This window comes from Saccoglossus kowalevskii, chromosome 18 (genome assembly GCF_978046115.1).
Source record: "Saccoglossus kowalevskii chromosome 18, keSacKowa6.1, whole genome shotgun sequence".
NCBI classification, from domain to species: Eukaryota; Metazoa; Hemichordata; class Enteropneusta; family Harrimaniidae; genus Saccoglossus; species Saccoglossus kowalevskii.
The window spans coordinates 25,826,442-25,847,399 of NC_140658.1; the positions used below are offsets into that span (position 1 = coordinate 25,826,442).

General features: G+C 34.1%; 1 protein-coding gene across 3 annotated transcripts in view; it reads right to left on the bottom strand.

Annotated features, from left to right (window-relative positions):
- Nucleotides 1-20,958, bottom strand: part of LOC102810275 (tRNA dimethylallyltransferase-like) — a 44,519-nt gene that overhangs the window by 15,030 nt on the left and 8,531 nt on the right. For 2 of the 3 annotated variants that reach the window (XM_085493171.1, XM_085493172.1), the window contains exons 2-5: nt 15,629-15,766; nt 5,941-6,039; nt 3,410-3,780; nt 1,910-2,052 (exon numbers count right to left, since the gene is read on the bottom strand). In XM_085493171.1, coding sequence (XP_085349297.1) covers nt 1,910-2,052; nt 3,410-3,780; nt 5,941-6,039; nt 15,629-15,766 — 751 coding nt within the window. The remainder of the gene's footprint in view (nt 1-1,909; nt 2,053-3,409; nt 3,781-5,940; nt 6,040-15,628; nt 15,767-20,958) is intronic. The other variant, XM_085493173.1, reaches the window with a different exon arrangement.

Consider the following 20,958-nt stretch of genomic DNA (forward strand, 5'->3'; position numbering starts at 1 on the left):
AGAGAGGTATGTTTGTAGGGCTTCTACACAGTTTATATTAAAATGCAAGTCTTCCCAAATGTTTTTGAAACCTATCCATTACCCAATGATAAAAACAATGGTCTGACCCTAAAAAAAGGTACCCCCCCTCCCAATCACAATTTAATATCACCCCATGCATCAATCACTTTTTTTGACACTGATGGACAGTTGTGGTCACCAGGCCAACTCTACCATACTGTTACCGAGGGTAACAATGTATCCACATTCAACAATAGAAAACAGCAAAGAAGTATCAGTAAAAAATCACCCCCATTTCAATGCTACAAAGTATTTTGTTTTCAAGGTCACACACTACCTCAGTGACAAGCAAATTGTTGCATATGAAAGAAAGTGAAAAATCAAAAACCAAAAAAATTCAAATTTAAAATGCTAATGATGTAATAGCACTATTTGGCAAATTTACATCAGTAAAAAAAATATATATATAAAGGAATCGGTAAAATTTGGGATCAATCTCAATTAAACTATAAAAAACGTTGGTGGCATATGAATGTAAACAGATAATCAAAGCATTAAGTAAAATATTAATTAAAATTATATCTACCATTTTCGAAAAAAAGGTATGCACACCATATTGGCTCCACTGGCAGTACACATCAATCACATTGGCTGTATATATTGATTCATTAAAATATAACATTTTTGACCAGAGACAAATCTCTGTACTTTATGTAAGCACATGTGCTAATAATTTAGCAAATATGGTACATCATTTGTTGAGATTCATAAATTATTCTGACAAATCGTTACTGGGTTTCACTCAAATTCGGACATATTTTGGAATTAGCCACACCCTGAATAAAATCCCCCACATGTTATGAAGTGTACAATATTTCTGAAAAAATGTACAAAATTTGTAAACTTTAGTGAACCATCAATTATCAGTGGCAGAAAGATGTTGCCACAACAGAGCGTAAGTAAGACATTTTGTTTGAAACAAGCGATCTGACGGTCAAAATAGCTCCTCTGTCATAAGAACATTGTGGTAGCCAAATTGAGAACAAATTGTTCACAAAAATAATGTGCATCTCAAATATCAAAGCAATCAGGTTGGTATCGTTCAAAAAGAAGTTGAATATAGCATTTTTCATCAAAAATATTCGCCAAAAATAGAATTGAAGTTATCGTCATCAAATGAACAAATCTGACAGAGGTCCATCAAAGGTAGCTACGTATCAGAGTAATTGAGCTGCTAGTTTTCAAGAAGAAGTTGAAAATGGAATTGTTGAGAGATGATGGGCAGACAGCGACAGACATTCACCAATATGAACAGCCCCCACTCTGTCATCTAAGATGACAGCGGAGGTAAAAAGTCAATAATTTAATAAAATATGCAAATTATTGTGTGTCTTGAACGTAATGTCACTAACGGTTTGATTTGAATACGCATGATTGACATAAAATCATGCCGTAAAATAACGCTCACACTATAGAATCCCAACAGGAAGCAGCATAACTAATCACATTTCCTACAGTTTAAAGTGAATTGGTTGTCACCTGTGCCAAAGCGTCCATCACCAGTAATTGAGGAATCACAGGAATCGAGTCCTAAGCAATGATAACAACTTTAGCTAAAAATGTAAAGGATCATGGGATAATGCTTATAACAATGACACTCTATGGCCATTTTATGCGTGTGCAGGTGACGACTCCCTCGGTTAAAGTTTCTTGTGCTTTTCACAAACTTTGATGTTAACTTTGGAAGAAACAGAGAGCTTGACTTTGAATGATAACTTTTTAAGAATTTGATAAAATCTTTACAAAACAAGCAGATCACAGAAAGGACTACCCCTGCTATTTTGTCGCGTGAAGCGTTTTATGTAAAGCAGGCCGCTAAAATTCAGCCACATTTGATTTGTTTACCTACCAGATCTTTCACACTGTAGCCACAATATACACGCATCTTTGTAACGGAGAGGACCTCCGAGCACGCTTCCACCCTCGGTTGAACGCTGCTTTTCAAGTAATTCACTGTGTATCACACCATAATCCACAAAAACCTGCAGACTTCTGAAATAGAAATAAAATGTGTTCAGTGTACTGTATTTGCTCCATTAGAAGTGCATGAAATAATGGCCTCACCTGTATACTTGGATCATTCAAATACACCTTTTTTGTTGATAGAAATGCCTCTGTCAATTAAGTACCTGCGCTACTAATGGATCAAATACAGCATTCAAATTGCAAATGTCACATAAATGTCGTATTGAAGGTAAATACCAGCTGCATTGTATGCTGATTTTTTTGGTATTTAAGGTAGTAGGATAGTACTGTATTTTTGCTTGTACAGTAAAACCTGTATTAGAAGCTGCGGCTTCTAATAAAATGTTACAATGCAACAACAAAAGAGATGCGGCTTCTATTAGAGCATCTACACATATGAGAAATGATGAATTTTTGATTCTCAATTCTCAATCAAAGAACGGGTGCAACTTCTATTAGGGATGCAGCTTATAATACAGATTTTACTGTAAGTGCTAGGAAAATGTGGATGTCCAATCATTGCCAAAATCCTATCAAACCCATTTAGAACCTGAATTCTCTGAAAAAATATTATTTTCTGTTGTTTGTTCTAGTGTTTTCCTTTTTTATTTTGACTTTGCAAAAATTCATATAGCGTCTTGATGAGACTTATTACAATGTTGTTGTTTTTCAGGCTTTACATATATTGTATTTTCTAAAGTGTCATCAAGGAAAAAAAGGTTGTGACCTCACATTGAGACTAAACATGACGGTAAAGAAAGTTAGTATTTTAGAAATAATAAAAACAATGAGAAAAAACATATTTATTTAAATTATGTCCAATGTGAGAGTTTGCTCACATTATCAGGTACAAAATTTGAATAATATCCCGATGACATATTCAGATTTTTTTATGCTGATGTCATGCATTTTGGATCTCACCAGAAACTTAGAAATAACATACTGTAAAAGGATTAATTATTCACTGGGTTTTAATTTTGTCTATTTTCGCTGACTGGAAAATGCGCTAAATTAAAACCCAGTGAATATGTAAAATTTAGCATAGAACACATTATCTAAATGATTAAAGCGTGAATTTAAAATCCACTGAATATGCCGGAAATGGTAAATCAGCGAAATTTAAACCCAGTGAAAATTACTCATTTTACAGTAACCAAATTTGAAAAAGTTTGATAAAATATTTCTCAAATACATGTACTTCAGTGGCCAATTCAGATGATGCAAGCAGGGTTTTCTTTTTCAATCATTTGATCTCTCATCATTCAATCAACTAATGTTCAATACCAGATTATTGTGCCTACGCAGTCTGTCTTAGTCAGCAGAACTCGCATCAATTCTAGGATAATAAAAAACAACCTATAGTCCAGCAATGATAAACTATTACCTAAATAGTTTTCTTTTATCATTGGGATGAGTTCCGTCTGCCATAACTGGATCAATTGCTTCTAATTTGCATCGAAGTTCAGTTCCACTCACTTTGTCAAGTTCAATGTTAGAAATAAACTGTCTAAGTTCCTCTCTTTTATTTTCAAGTTCACTTTTCATCACCCCTTTTTTAGTCTCGTCTTTTTCCTCATGGTCCTTTTCTTCAATTTTCACATTAGAATCACCAACGTCCCCCTCAGTCTTCTGCATTTTCACTTTCAGAGCACTCCCGGCTATATCATCGTTCCAACTACGTTTTCCCGGTGTTAGTGAGGGTTCACCTTTTCTGTGAAGTTCTTTGTTCAGAATCAATTCACCCGAGTCTCTGATCTGTAAACAATTTGAAGAAAATGAAATTGAAATTCCAGTCTTTCAAATCAACTTTTCAATTAGGTTGCACGTATCAAAGGGGGTAAAATAAACTCCTTGGAAGAGAAAAGATCACCTTCTATTCCGTGTGAACTGTTGTGCTGTTTTTCAATGCTTGATTAGGTACATTTAAAATAAATACTATGGTAAGGGTTGTTCATTTTGCATCCTTGTTCAGTATTGACAACAGAACCCTGTTACGCCCCCATCAACCAATCACACGAATCCACCTTGTGAGACATATCATCATTTACGACAAGATTACTGACAATTCATCACGGCTCCTGTCAAGTGCGTATTCAGTGACACCTGATAGCGATCAACGAACTTGAATGAGTCGAGGAATGTCATACAAATACATATACATGTGTATAACAAAATGGCAACCAGTCAGCCATTTGAATGGAATCACTAAACAAGATGATGAGCAATTTTATTACACCCCATACGGCAATAAATCTTGTATGGAATTGGTCCAGACTTGTTATCGTCTAAGGTCGTGAGCATGAGCATGTCTGACTAATAGGTTTGGGGCAAAATAGCTGTTGGCCTAATGGCTATCTTTTGACCAGTGGATTGAAAAATCACAAAACACAAGAACATGAAAACAAAGTCATTCAAATTCTGTGCAAACATGCATTTTTCACACAATAATATTAAAACGCAATAATTACCGGTTACTGGTAGCATAGTGGTTGTCGCATCAGACTCATGATCGGTAGACCCAAGTTCAAATCCTACCTTAGGTTGAACATCAAAGGGTCGACCCCTACCCTGGGTGAGTGTGCCACAGACTCAATGGAGATTCATTCACTAATGAATGCGACTTTGGGGGAACCTTGGTTAAGGTCCGCAGGTGCTTGTGTTTGATGGGTCCGGTTGACGCCAGGATAGCGCATTACAAATTGCCATTTGACAGAGAGATGGCCACACAGCCCTGTCATGTAGTCTCAAACATGAATACGACTTCTGTGGCAAAATGCACTGTGTTTCGTCACTAGCACTTGCAATTTGCACATACAAAAAAGTCAGGAGAGACAACAGTGATACCCAATGTCCGGAACTGTCGCCTGGCCCAAAAAATATTTAAAAAAAAAATAAAATAAATAAAACGCAATAATTTGTTCCCGCCAAATTGTTAATGAATCATTTTGCATATTTTCATTCCTTACAATTCTTGCATTACATTTCAAAAAAACACTAAGCAAATACCGCTAGAGCATTATTATAGTTGTACTAAAATACAAAACGTTACAAGATATGAAGACTTGTTTTGTGTAAAGTTACACAAGCTGACTTTGTTGTTTGACATTTTCACCACCAGACTTTCTCACCCAAATGTTTCTGCACATTTTTCTCACATTTTTCAATATTCCTGGAAATGACCCCTAATTTTGGAGCCAATAGACAAAATTTGAGTCAATTTTCACTTTCTACTCAAAACATTTTTCTATTTTTGTCCCAATCTTCTGAAGATTAACTTTTTTTTTTAAACCTATTCATTGGGTTTTTGTTTTTATATTCAGTTTATAGTTTTTTGTTGGTGTTTCATTTTACTTTATTATATATTTCCGTTACTAACTTCAATTTAGTCTGTTTCTGGTTGTCTTTAAACTATTAGCCATTGTAATTTGATTAATTTTTATCTGTAATTTTTGTTGTTGTTGTAACCTTTAACCTCCTTCAGTAGGTTGTTATGAGTTAATAAATTGTTTGTTTTGAAGGGATGTGCAGACTATAAATGGGACTATTTTGTGAATTTGTGAAAAGAGGGAACTGGTGGTGAAAAGGTTAATGGGTGAAAAATTTCCCAAAAATCAAACTTTAAATCAGACTTTATATGGCATGGCACAAGGTCACATGACAATTATTCCAAATGAATAAAAGGCAACATTCTATCTAAATTACAGTATTTTCTTCATTAGTAGTGTCTCGAAATACAAAAGCATGCAAATCAAAAATTTCTTTTGTTGTATTCAAATCAGACTTTTTTTTTACCACAGGCACTGTTGTCATTTATACAAACATTTTTACAAGTAATAGAGTAAACACAGGAGTACAAACGTCCTATCACAATACTGCTTTACATTTTCATTGGAAGTGACAAACATAATGACCTACCGGCATCTCCAATAGTATATTCCAAAGCAGCGACTCGATGTAATAGTTGGTGCCGCCAACGATGATGGGAAGTTTCTGACGTGATAAAATATCATCTACGTACGATGCCAGTCAAGGTGATTAACGAACGTTTTTAAAAATGCAAGCAAATCATTATTTTGTAAAATTCCCATTCTGAGGGATTTCTACGAACGCTAATCAAACTGAATTCTGACTAATATATTATAGAACATAGTGGACGCGAAGTTCTGATTGCACAAGCTGCAATAAGCAAGGTTATGTAATACTAAATTGGTGAATATAAAATAAAATTGTGGGATTATTTCCCACTTTTGTTCGACTTGAAGTGTTATTTTCATCACATATCAGTGGCATACCCTTATCTTATCATTCTAAAGTCATTATTCAAATGAACTCAAAAATTGAAACATTCGCAACAACTGTGTAATTTTCAGACCACAATCACTCGTGGCAGTTAGATAAGACTTCGATGACGACATCGATGGTAAAAAGTTCCCAACATGAAACGAGATTATGGAGATATTATTAATGGAAGCCTAGTGTGTAATAAATTTAACTTACATTAGGTGATTGCACCATGAAAAGATAAACGCTCTTTACGCATCCCATTCCTAGGCCTAATCCCCCAGTATATGCCTCTCTTGCACCCCAAAATATATTTGAGAGAAAAACTATGCAGACATCTGATCATTAGATTGTTTACGCACATTAGCTAAGATTTGTTTATTTGCCCGTCCTCTCACTAATATACCTTGGCCACAGTCCATCTATCCCCGGTCTAGAAACGGTCATTGTATTAGGTGTGAATTGGTCTTCTTCCCTGGCAAAGGCGTATTGCGGGTGTGGGCAAAGCATTGTCACGTGATCAGTACGTGATTTGACATCGTCAGTGTTATGTATTTTTTTTTACAACTTAGTTGTTTATTCCAGAATTCGTACTTTTTCACATAATTTTTTAATCAGGATATCTGTATAAGGTCATATTTTAGCCGGCGAGTAGTTCTTTAATTCATCTATTTTACCAGCAGCGACACATTTTCGCAACAAATTTTCATACATTTACCCAGATATTTGTCGTTTTTGATTTTGGGGTGATTGAAATTAACTCAATTTTATTTACCATACTTCTTGGCGTGAAAACAATATTTGTCTTCGATTTTGACATTTTATAATCGAAACATATCATTAAAAATTGGTGGGCTGATTTGTTATTTGTCACACCGCATTTTATTAATGTTAAATTGAGCGACTTTTATGGATGCTTTTTAGATCGTAAATGCAAATGGCGACGTTTTGAAATGACAATGTACTCAATTCTGTGCTAAAAAAATCATTTATATACAAACATTGAAGCATTGTTATATACTTTTGCATAGAATAAAGTCATTAGTTGTTGTCTAGTTGACTTGAACTGTTATGAACCCCCCAAGAATCAGAAATATCACAGGTTTTTCGATCAACTACGTTAACATGAACGACGCCATTTTGACAAGATTTGTTTAGCGATGTCAGCATGTTGGCACACGAAGTTTTTTCCCTATTAAAACGAGAAAATGAACATAATTCCCGATATTAATCTTTGAATTGCAGGAACTGGATGTTTATGAGTTGGTAGGCTGGTTGTGATGCGTATCAGGGTTCAAAAAACCCAAATTTCATAGTGATAATTTTGTTTACATGTTTGTTTACGTTGTGGTTGCCCGAATTTGAAGTCAAAGGGAAGTCATACAATGAGGTATCGCTTTGCATGACGGTAAATTTTGAAGGTACCGGTATTGTAATCTGTCTGACTTCCTGACTCCCTCCGCCTGCGTGTGAATGGTTTGTTTACCCGCACTGCGGTTCGAGACAAAAGAACGCTAGTCGTTTCCAGACCGGGGATAGAGGGACTGTGCCTTGGCATAATCCTGTTCAGCAAGTGTGTATTAAAGTGCGCTCTCTTTGGAAATTCAACATCCAGCCATTTTGTTTCATGTTCATTGCTGTATGCTATGCCAACTCCTATTGGTCATATGTTTTACATAGGCACCCAATCAGATTTATGGATTTTATCACTTTAAAATGCATGGTCTCCAGTAGAATCACACACAGGTTCAATGTTAACATTGAGTTTACAAATCTGTGCAATTTCGACAATGTGTGGCATATTACTTATCTATCTAAAGAATAGCAGTATACCCATGATGCATTTCACTTATGTGCACAATTGCTTTTGTGAAAGACAAAGAAATCTCCACTGCTACAAAAAAAAACATCCCTTTGTCTTTCTAAGCTGAGAGTTAATCTCTCTATTGTTCATGCAAGATCCACAGTGTTATCACTATAATGTTGTTGGGCTTTGTTGAGACAATCAAGCACTTTCCATCAAAAACAGAAACCATCTCCAAGGAAGGACAGTCTCCTAGATCAGGAGAAAAATGTAGATTTTTTGACAACTTAACTTACAACAAACCCGGAAGCAAACTATATAGTTTCATCATATGGGTGGTTTTTCAATATTTTTAAAAAATTCTCTTGTTTTGTTTTTTTCATACAGAAAAAAATAAATAAAGAATCTCTTGTTTGAGAGATATTCTCCCAACATTTAACCTAATTTGTTCATACCAGGGAGCTATAATAATCTCATTACACCTCCCTGTTCACACCTAAGAAATGTATTTGGAGAATTGTCAAAAAACAAAAGTCTATAAAAAGAATACTAATGTTTGCTTGTTTCAAACAATCTTCATTTCGGGTGGGAAAGCCCCTTATTGAGAGAACAGCGTATCATTTTTTATTTTTTCCTCCAAGCATTTTCAGGGTGTAATCACCATATACACACTTGAGCTAAGGCAGCTTTTATTAACCTTTGAAAAAGGTTGTGTACACGACAATAGATTGAGTACAGCTTAGGCTACCATTAGATTATATAACATTACAAATGAATGAAGTCCAATCACTGTATTGTGGTTCTCTCACGGTGCATATATGCACAGACCTTAGAAAGCAACATTCCCTGGCCACCCATACCCATGCGTATCGACTTCAAACTTCTTCTAATCACAATTAAGCTACTTCGAGGCTAAGCACCAGCCTACTTATCTAAAGCCATATAATCCCATTTGTAATCTCCGTTCGATAACACAACTACTACTTAAAGTAAAGTCATCTTATAAAAAACGTGCCTTTCAGAATCTAGCATCAAAACTAAATAAATTTTACTTTTGACATGAAAAAAATGTGATTTGTTATCTGTATTTAGGAAGAAAATGAAGACTCGTCATTGTTTCAACAAGCCTACGCCTACAAGAACGAACATCAATAACTTTCATTTTTTTTTTTTAAATTCTTATAATTGTGAAGCGTCTCTGATCAGACTCTCGAGAATTATGGCGCTATACAAGTTTCAAATAATAATAATTATAATAATAATTAACAGAAAGAAAGGTCTATAATACAAAGAACAAATTGGATTTCCAGACTTCCATGAACAATAAACTAATTACTTCCAGGCTAAAAAAAGACAAAAGATTCTTTTAATGTTGTAGCAAAATTTTGGAGGAAGAATTATCCGTTGTATACTGACGCAGTCTATTTCCTATTCCTTTCAACCATCCATAGAAGCTTTCAACTTGTGATGAATAAAATTAATGACAAATTCTAACGGCAACTGCATGTATCCAGGGAAGAACGAACACAAGTTCTGTTTCAAGAAACATAAATATACTGTATGTTTCTTACGTTGGACTTTACTCAAGCATTGTTTTTGTGTACGTTCCAAATAAAATATCCTATCCTATCCTATCCTATCCTATCCTATCCTATTTTTGATTTTTGGGTCAAATTTTACGATTATTTTAATTAGAAAACACTCACGATTGAAGATGGTACCAGCGAATTATATCAACAAGTTCAAATGGTCAAGCTTCATTTTGTGACTGGTTTTACAAAAGGAAGACCATAGCTGAAGGTCAATCAAATTTAGGCGTGGTCCTCCATGCCAGGATTGCATTTTCCCACTATCCCAAAATCAAATTCCCATGCTTTTGAATCTATAGGTATTCCAATTAAAAAAGTCAAAAAGACGTGCCTTTTATGTGCATGAACACCTGAGCATATCATTTGAGAAACTCATCAACGTATGCAGTGTGAAAGAGACATGTCATGAAGCCATTCAGGATAATAACACCACCCCCTACTTGAATTAAACCATTCAGACAATAGTCAAGTTCAAAACAAAAACACCAGTAACCTTCATTGATGTGGGGGTTTATTGAAAGTTAAACAACTTGTGAAGCCACTTTTTGTGTGTATGTTTTCTAGTTTTTCGACAAAACCACTTAATATATATGTTAAGAGGTAAATATTTATTCACGGCTTATTCACGTTTTCCCAGGGTCCAAGTTAATTTAATTCTATGCTATTTAAGAATTTTGGTGTTGAAAACCTTGAAAATGGCTCTAGCCATTGTATTGAAATCATTGCTAATGGAAATGGTGGACCTTGTGCGATACTGAGTGATGAAGACAAATGGGTTGAAAGAGACGACAAATTCGCAACAGGTAGTTTGAAGTACAGGCTTCAGTAATTCTGTATTTGCCCTAGTAGAAGCAAGATGTAAACCAAATATTACATTTCTTGCATACTGATTATTAAAATATTACTTATTACTCAGTAATTTGCATAATCGCTTGTGCTACTAATACAGCATTCAAATTGCAAATGTCACATAAACTAGATATGATAAAATGTATTATTATACATCTTTCACCGTAACGCCATAAGTTACAGCGTGCCGTAATTTTGCGGTATTTTACTGGGTATTTTCATCCTACCATATTAAGAAACGCGAATTCCAAATATGGAACGATTACACGCGTAAGCGTCCTCTAATAATAAAAACAAGAAACATGGCTGCCCCAGGGTTTGACCGGACCCACACAAAGTAGTTTGCTGATTCTGTTCTAAACATTTTGGATTTCGGCATTCCGATGGTGTATCCTTGGAAGGAAAAGATGTATAATAATAATTAATGTTATTACGAGTAAACTGCAAAGCATGCACTCAGGCAGTACGCGATCTCATCGATACTCCCGCTGCATTGTCTTAGTAATACTTTGCATTATTAGTTGTGTTCACGTTACACGAAGTACGGGCTAAGATTTAAGCTGATTTAGGCTTATCTAGCATATTTGCATTTTGGCTAGACCCAATTGCGTCCACGCACAGGGCGGGCCAGTCGTTAGCACGGGCTAAGAGGTGCCATTAGTCGGTGACCTTTGGTAAGCCGCTATTTGCGAACGAAAAATGGATGACACGCGCGAGGTTCTATTTCTGCTGCTGGCATGTTTCGTTCTAAATTTGAAGCGACGTGCACAGGTACGCGAGAGAAGACGGACCCAACTTATTTGGATGCACATAAACAGTATACAACGGTCGTAACAGAATACAGAGTTTTATTAATGCACGTCGTAGACAGCGAACCAAATTTATTTTGTCTACGATTGGAGCTGCTGTACGCTCTACTACTACAGTGACCCGATTAGTGTGGAAGCGAGCGCGGAGTAATGACTGGTGGAATAGTGTCGTTATACGAACATGGGACAATTTTCACACCCAAAGGTCGCCGCAGAGGGCGCTTAGCCCTGGGCTAAGCGTTCGCGCATACTTCGTTAGCCCGTGCTAAGGTCTAGACCGCGTCTTAAATTCGGATCAGATTTAACCCGTACTTAGCATTCCTTAGCCCGTGCTAAGCGTTCACGCACGTTTTCTTAGCACGGGCTAAGGAATTTGACCTCTTAGCCCGTGCTAAGGAGCTGTGCGTGAACGCAACTATTAACCCTTGGAAGGTCGAAGTCAACATTCATCATCATTTACAAATTTTAATCCCATTGTATTTTTCCAATGTTTTGATAAAGACTTGTAGCTAAGAGATTGGTAATTTACGTGTATGTCCTTCTGGTCAAAAATTTTTAGAAAAATACATAATAACAGGCACCAACATTTTGTTGAGAAAAATAATGGTACACAAAAGGTTAATGGAATAGCAACACATTTTTCAGGATTATATTCACATTTGAAACAGTAGCATCTATGCTGTATTAAGTATTAAAATGACAGAAGTGTTCTATGGTAAAATATGTCATATTATAATAAATTTAAGAACGTCAATAAAAGGGGGGAGTCGGTGAGCAATGCATGTTCAAATACCATGTTAACAAACAGTCTTTTACATTTGATATATTTCACACAAGTTAATTAAAGTTCTCCTAAACCAAAAGTTTCCTTTGCTATATGATGAATCATTTAAATACTGTGAAATACTTTCTTTTAGCTGGAATTAATTTTCACTGAAAAGAATTTTTGAGTGTTTTGTATGATTTCATTTTCACTGATTTTTAACGAATTAAATGTAAAATACGAGAAAAAAAGAATATTCGCTTGATTTTATATTCACTGAATCATTCCTTCAGTGAAAATAGCGAAAATTAATTCCAAGCGAAAATAAAGAAGTTTACAGTACTACGTATTTTGAGCATAGAATAATTCGTGTAATTTACGATTGCGTATGCGCTATTACAGCGAATACGCTAGCAGAAAATCCAAATGTATCCATATAAAATCAGGTTAGTGTGTTTGCAAAACTACATCAATATAAGCAATATTAGACTTCTAATAGGTTAATGTAATTATTCTGTAATATTACTCAAAAGCGCATCTGGTTTGTACAGCTCAATAAAAAGAGAAAAAATTGAAGGATACAAAATCGTGGACCTGCATCTCAATCGTCTCGTTGTGCGATATAGTACTTTGGGGATCCATTTGTTTTTGGATAAATCAAATAGTATATATATCAAATTATACTGATGACGAATCTACCGATTCAACGAGACGCAGTGGTCTGATTTTTCATGTTGTTCTGAACAGCATGAATGACCTGTCAGGATTTTCCCATTGTCAATTTCGCTCAACAGAACAAAACTTAACATACATATGCATTGAGAAGAGAAATAATTATATATAGACGACCAACTACTTGGTAACAACTTGGGAAGAGTAAAGCTCTTTAAAAATAGAATGTCAAAGATTTCAATATTAAGAACATCAGTTAAATTTGTTTTAATAACTTATGCAAATTACGCAGTTGTGGTTCTCTGTGGACATACCAGTACCCCCCCCCCCCCAATAGCAAAAATCTGGAGCAAAATTATTTCTTTACATATTTCAACCAAAAGTTTTCAAAATCTGATCAAAGTTGATGATTGGAGGCATCATAACCAACTATCGTGGGCACTGTCACCTAAATATTGGAGTTCCTAGGCACTTTTTTAGGTATGAGAAGGGGGTCCAGAGAATTTCATACAGTAAAATATTTTATTTTCACTTGGAATTAATTTTCGCTGAATCAGTGAAAATAAAATCCAGCGAATATACCTTTTCCCTATATTTTACAGTAAAAATTAATTCCATACAAAAAACCCAAAATGTCTTTTCAGCGAAAATTAATTACGTCTAAAATAAAGTATTTTATACAGTATTATGTAAAAATCAACAACTATTGAAGTTTGCATACTCAAATATTTGTACTTAAGAAGATCCGGATGCAGTACTGGGAAAACATCTCTGTAGAGTCAATGCTTATAATAAAGCAGAAATTTTCATCTCTGTCAACATTCAATTTTTAATATAACAATTCTATACATTTTCCCAACGAGACATAAAATCATATCAGAATATATGCACTTCATGAAAGCCATAAGAAACATTTAATTTTGAATTGTCCATTTCATAGCAAAAAAATAGTATTTATTTAATAGTACAAAACCTAAACCACATTATTTTTACAATTCCACTTATCAGTGAAATGCACCACATACGGCATAATTGGGAAATGTTTGTTTTTCGTTTCAAAGGACGTTTTTCATCCCAATCAACTTGTTATGCATGTATTCAAAACCATAATTATTTAATAAACGTACACATCTATTTGTTACGGTATTGAATAGTCTTATTACAAAATTAAAATTAAATCTGCATAATTTTTTTTACAGGCCATTATTGCTTGATACATGTACATCTAGTAACTTAAAAGTCATCCTACCCACAATAAGACAAGTTGGTTAATACTTATACAAAATATTTGAAATCTGAAATAACAATAACGGACAATTTTATTTTAGTATTATATTCTACATTTTATTGCTGTCAACTAACTATTTCTAAGGATGCAATAAATTTATTTTTATTATATATTTAACACAGAACTCAAGATTGAGACTAACCAGGGTTAATCTGTTTACACAGGTTTTAATACATTGGGTTAACTGTGGGAGGAACCCTGACTTTTGCTACGCTGAATAAATCAGAAATTATTTCAAGCACGCAACCAATATAGTTTTTAACAATTCAGCCATCTCAAAATATACTTATTTGTTCATGGTGTGATTACTGGAAGGATTCTGGGTAACAGATAATATAAAAAAAAATTGAAAAAAAAACATAATTTTCAAATAAAAAACAATGCATATAAGAGGTGATTTCAACCATTTACATAAACCTAGGGTTAAAGGGTTGTTGCATTATTACATTTTATTTTTAGAGCAGATTCACAACTATAAATCCAGCTTGGCCAGTGTTGATGTCTAAAGTTATTAGAAAGTATTAGAAACAGCATTTCTCTATTAATTATCGAAAGCTACATGTATATTCTTTTGGTGAAACATTTTGTAAATATTTTTTATGCATTTTTGGACCAAATCTCATTGATCCATTGTATAATGATAACATTTTTGAAAAATAATGAATTTATGTGGGTTTAACTTATTTTCGCTTTCCAAAAACTACCCTTATAAAATAACTAATAAATAAAATTGAAAAAAATTAAATTTATGAAAAATAAATTATTAAATACATATTTAAGAAAGCATGAAATACACATTTTATATAGAAAGCCTCCACAAAATGAACAGTTGTCATTTCTTCTCATTCGTCTGTCCCTTAACACAAACACACACACACACACCACCGCTGCCAACCCATCCCAACAACCCCATCTGAACTCCGCCCACCCTACCGTTTCCGTGCCACAATTGACTGGGCAATCGCCGCGCACACATTGATGCATGAACTTAGACAACCTTTTTCTGACCTCTTATATTTTTGAAATATGTCCACTATTTCATATTTACAGGTCATACGTAGGTCAGTGTAGTACGACCTCTGTACTTTGAGGTGTGTTACATGTCAAATGCTGAATCATTGTGAAACGCGGATTCAGTGAAAACACAGTCTAATTTTAGAGTTTAGTTACTTCGCTATTTGTAGATTATAAGCACCAATGCTGTATGCAGGGCGTAAAATCAAGTAGCTGTGTACGTTGCCGGACACCGAATAAGGGTTCTCCACGGAAAATGTTCAACATAGTGGCCACCTCTTCACTTAATTTTGATGAATAATAAATAGAACTCTTATTCTAAAACAATTAATACAATAATGATAAATAAGATATTCTATTGTCGCGACAATTAGCATGGGTATGATATTTTTGAGGGGGGGGAAGGGACAATCACTGCATTCACAATGTTGGGAGGGAAAATTTAACTAACACATGACAATACACAGTCCCTGGGAAATCGCTTTTAAAAGTGGAATTACCGTCAATTCTGGATGACACTACTATAAAGGATATAATTGGCACGGCTTTGTTACGGAAATCCACGACCGTGTATCTGCCGAGCGGGTCCACGTAATCTATCATATGGTGAGGGCACTGCTGACGCTCGGCTGCTGGCACTTTATTTGTTATTATATCCAAACCTTTGTAGACCTGCAATAGAATACAATGCATACATGACAATGCTACACTTGTGGATGATCCCGTCATTGTCAATTTTAATCGCTCGTTCAAAAAATAAATCCGTATAAATAGTAGATTTCTCGTACTTTCCTATTATGTCAATTTTTACAATGATTGTAATAATAATTCATATACGAGTTCCACATGGATGAATCAAACCTTTCGGGAATGGAGACAACCAGAACTGCACCTGAACACGGCAATGTCAAATAGTATACATCATTTTTGAGCAGATGTCAGTGAAAATTTGCTTGTTGAAAATTGGAATAAATAATTAATGATACAATCATGCAATGAATATTTCAGAAAGAAAATAACTGTTTATATAATTTAGCATGAATATAGTAGAGAAAAGAAAATAGGTCACAACATAACACAGTAATGGTAATAAAATGATAATAATGTAATGAAAATAAAAGTTTTATCAGCCAGTTTCCTCTTTTCATCACAAAATACTGTAAAATACTTTATTTTAGCTGGAATTAATTTTCGCTGAAAAGACTTTTTGGGTGTCTTGTATGGAATTTATTTTCACTGATTTTTGACAAGTTGAATGTAAAATATAGGAAAAAAGGTTTATTCACTCAAATTTTGTCTGTTGGCTCTAAAATAAGGGTTCATTTCCAAAAATATTTAAGAATATAAGGGAAAAGTGTAGAAAAATTTGGGCAAGAAAGTCTGGTGGTGAAAAGGTTAAACCAGGATAAATAATGACAAGTTATCTAAGTTTGAGTAATAAATATATACGTTTACATTCTAAGATGATATATGTATATGAATGTACATTTCAAAATTTGAATCATTAAGCCTAAATTGAAATGAGCATGTACAAGAGTCTCATATGTACGAATGCGTAATGTGTGCAAAGTTTTAATGTACTCGGTAAAGACATATAATTTATATGCAAACCTAAGTCACCATAGATAGACGTGTAACACATTGCAATTGTCAAACTATCAGAAACACGTACAGACAATGTTAATGAGAAGTGTACTGTGAAATCTGTATTAGAAGCTGCGTCTACCGGTACATGGTACAATACAACAGACGGGATGTTGCGCCTATTAGAGCATCAAAACGTATGAGAAATAGAGAATTTTTGATTCTTAAATATTCAAAAAGAATGGATGCAGCCTGCTATTAGGGATGCAGCTTTTGATAGTCGATTTCAAATGTAGGAATCACTCCGTCCTTGTCAGAGCTATTTATCCAAGTACCAACATTGCAATATTACACTATTAACGTCTGGAGAAACCATTATTTTATTGGAAGTACAGAACACTTACGTGAATGCAAACCCATTTAAGATGATTTATATAGGCTACGCTCAGACTGCGCATTATATTAATACACCACATCAAACCACCAGTGTACCCATCTGTCTAGTAGAATAATTAATGTACTGTATTTACTCTATTAAAAGCGCACAATTGCATGGGTGTTGGACTATTACCGTAAAATCTGTATTAGAAGTCGCATCCCTAATAGAAGTCGCACCCATTTTTTTAAAAAATTGGGAATCAAAAATTCATCATTTCTCATATGTGTAGATGCTCTAATAGAAGCCGCATCCTCTCTGTTGTATTGTACCATTTTAATAGAAGCCGCGGCTTCTAATACAGATTTTACAGTAATATGTGACTTATTTTGATCATCAGGATTCCCTAGTCATGTGATAATAATAAAACAAATTCAAATAATACTGTTAACGTTTATTATTTGCTGGTTTTTAATTTCACTAATTTTTATTGATAAGTAAAATTCGCTAAACTAAATCCATGTGAACATTTAAAACAATAGTTAGTTTCCTGCCAAGGAACACAAAACTACAGAAACCATGGAAACTAAATACACGAAGTACTGTAGAATATTTTATTTTCGCTTGGAATATATTTTCGCTGAAAGAATGATTCCGTGAAAATAAAATCCAGCGAATATACTTTTTTTTCTATATTTCACATTAAACTCATCAAAAATCGGTGAAAATAAATTCCATAAAAAACGGCAAAAAAGCCTTTTCAGCGAAAATTTATTCCAGCGAAAATAAAGTATTCCACAGTACTTAATTTACGGTGTTCAAGCGTATTACTGACATCATTTACAAATAACATCGTAGTATAAGAAGACATATTTAAACGCATGCCTTTCGGCTGATCAACTAATATGCGTCTAATTTGGTTACAAACCGAGCCAGCCCTAATGTGCAGGAGTGCAACAGCGTTAATCCCGCTGCAATGGATTAACAATATGCAGCACATATGTAACGTAAACACAGTAATACGCTAGGTATATCAATACACCCTATACATGTGTATGCCAGATGGTGATTAAATTTGGAGTTCCTATATAATGTACTGTATCAATTACGCCAGTAACAACTAAGAGATATTATAAACAATAGTACTAATGTAATCATAAAACTAGGTACAGCACGTAAAACAATTCAAACGCTTCAAACGCGGATGTATGCAGACATATGGAGGCAATCCGAAATGTGTTTCTTTACTGTGACATTTTTGTAACATATTTGTGACATTTTTGTGACATTTTTGTGACATATTTGTGACATTTTTGTGACATATTTGTGACATTTTTGTGACATATTTGTGACATTTTTGTGACATATTTGTGACATTTTTTGAATCCCAAGAAAGATTTTTGTGGCCCTTCAGAATTTATTTCATGGTAAATGTTTAAAATGGATGGAGGCAATCCAAAAAATGTTTTTTTACTGTGACATTTTTTGAATCCCAAGAATGATTTTTGTGGCCCTTCAGAATTTATTTCAACGACACAATTTATCATTACATCTTTCTCTACTTTAGTCTTTCAAATTAAACATCTTCAAGTATAATTATGACACAACGTAATGATTAGTGACGTCATTTAGAAAAAATGATATAAGCATTGTATCCACCGTTCCACAAAATGACTAGGTTTCTTTTAATGTCATTCATTTGTTATTTACGATGCATTTATTATTCAAATACAGTAGATTCAAGGCGTCACTTGCAATGAAATAACATTTCTTAATTATAATTTTTCCCACGTAAATTTTTTGCCCATTTTTAGGTAATTTTTTCTAATTTCTTTGTAATGTGGACATATTTTTCCAATTGGCTGTAGATATTAATCAACATTTTTGAAAGAAAAATTTTTTTTTACAAGGGTTAATTTTGTGAAAGGTGTTAACTGACTTTTGGCCTGAAACATCGTCTGCTGAAAGGTTTCACAGAGAGGAGCCAAAATGAATGGGAAATTAAACAGCATAATCAGACAATGTGTTCACGTTTTCACCACCAGACTTTCTCGCCCAAATTTTTCTGCGCTTTTTTTCTGATATTCTTTAATATTTCTGGAAATGAACCCTAATTTTGGAGCCAACAGAATAAATTTGAGTAAATTTTCAGTTTTTACTCAAACAATTTTTTGCTATTGAAGGAAATTGCAGACTATGAACAGGGATATTTTGTAAATTTGTGACGGCAAATAGGGAACCGATAGTGAAAGGTTAAGAGGAAATTATAGTTGTTCCGATCCAGTTCCAGACTTCTCCCATTTCACACTTTGTGAAACGATACGGCTATAGAGAATATCTAATGAGAGACACATGAGAACAAGTGTAGCCATTTTTTATACGTTTCAAGCCTTTGGCGAGAAACTTATAAGAGTTAAAACATGATATAACACGGCCACAAATTTTGATATTCTATTTATCACATGTATACATTTCGAGCTTTTCCGCTGCAGATACTGAGTCGTTATTTGTTTGCAAGTATAATAAGCTTCATAGCGCATTTTATTCATTTGCATATAGGATCGCTATTTCTTGAACGTACATTGCAGACAGTTTATTGGCTGTGAATAACCAAATAATTCATTTTTTGAACCATCAATGTACTAGTATATTGAAAACATAATAAACAAACTAAATAGTGGACAAGTTCTATCTGTGGTCTTCACACATTTCAACAGCCAATCAGCAAGCAGCAGGCTTTACCCAACCACCCATCTACCTGTCATTTTAGACAGAATTTCATTAGACAGGCAAACCTGTCAAATTTTGATTGAAAATTACCTGTAAATTATAACCATAAACATTAACAAAAAATTGATTGTAAATCTGTGGTTGGGGAATGCTATCATTTCGATGGAGTTTTTAGACAGGCACTTTCTATTTTTTGGCTATAAACCTGGCAAGCAGTAGCAGTGGTTCAGTGAAGAAAAAATTTCATGTGTTGCCATGGTAGGGACAAGTAGAAATGAAGAAATCCTCGAAAGAAACTTCATAACAAAAATGCACATTGGAGAATGCATAAAACTATAGGTACATGTACTGTAAAACACCTTATTTTAGCTGGAATAAATTTTCACTGAAAAGACTTTTTGGGTGTTTTGTATGGAATTTATTTTCACAGATTTTTGACGAGTTGAATATGAAATATAGGAAGAAAGGTATATTCGCTCGATTTTATTTTCTATGAATCATTCCTTCAGCGAAATACCGAAAATTAATTCTAAGCGGAAATAAAGTATTTTACAGTACTTAGCAAGGACCTTTAGATTAATCATACTGTAAAATGACTAATTTTCACTGGGTTTAAATTTCACTGATTTACCATTTCAGGCATATTCAGTGGGTTTTAAATTCACGGTTTCGTCATTTAGATAATGTGTTCTATGCTAAATTTTACATATTCACTGGGTTTTAATTTAGCGCATTTTCCAGTCAGCGAAATAAGCTAAATTAAAACCCAGTGAATAATTTCCCCCTTTACAGTATTTTAAACATTTACCATGAAAAAAAATATTCTAGATAAGCTATATTTTGCCATTTTCGGAGGCGACTAGTTGGTGATGCGACAATATCAAAGGACCAATCAGATTTGCTGCCGAGAGATGTCATATAGAACAGTTTTATGTTACTGATATTGCATCATACACACGATTATCTTCGTTACAAGTATTTCTTCAATCGGGTGTGTTTACGTAAATACAGTCACAAGTCAGATCAGATTAGTGCAAGCTTAAAGTGTCATTGAATGAATTGAATGAAAAATTTTACCAGAGACGCAATTCTAATAGAGCAAAGTAACTGAGGGCAGTACAGAGCAGAGAAACAATATAATTAATTGTAATTCTCCGTGCAACTACCCAATCCT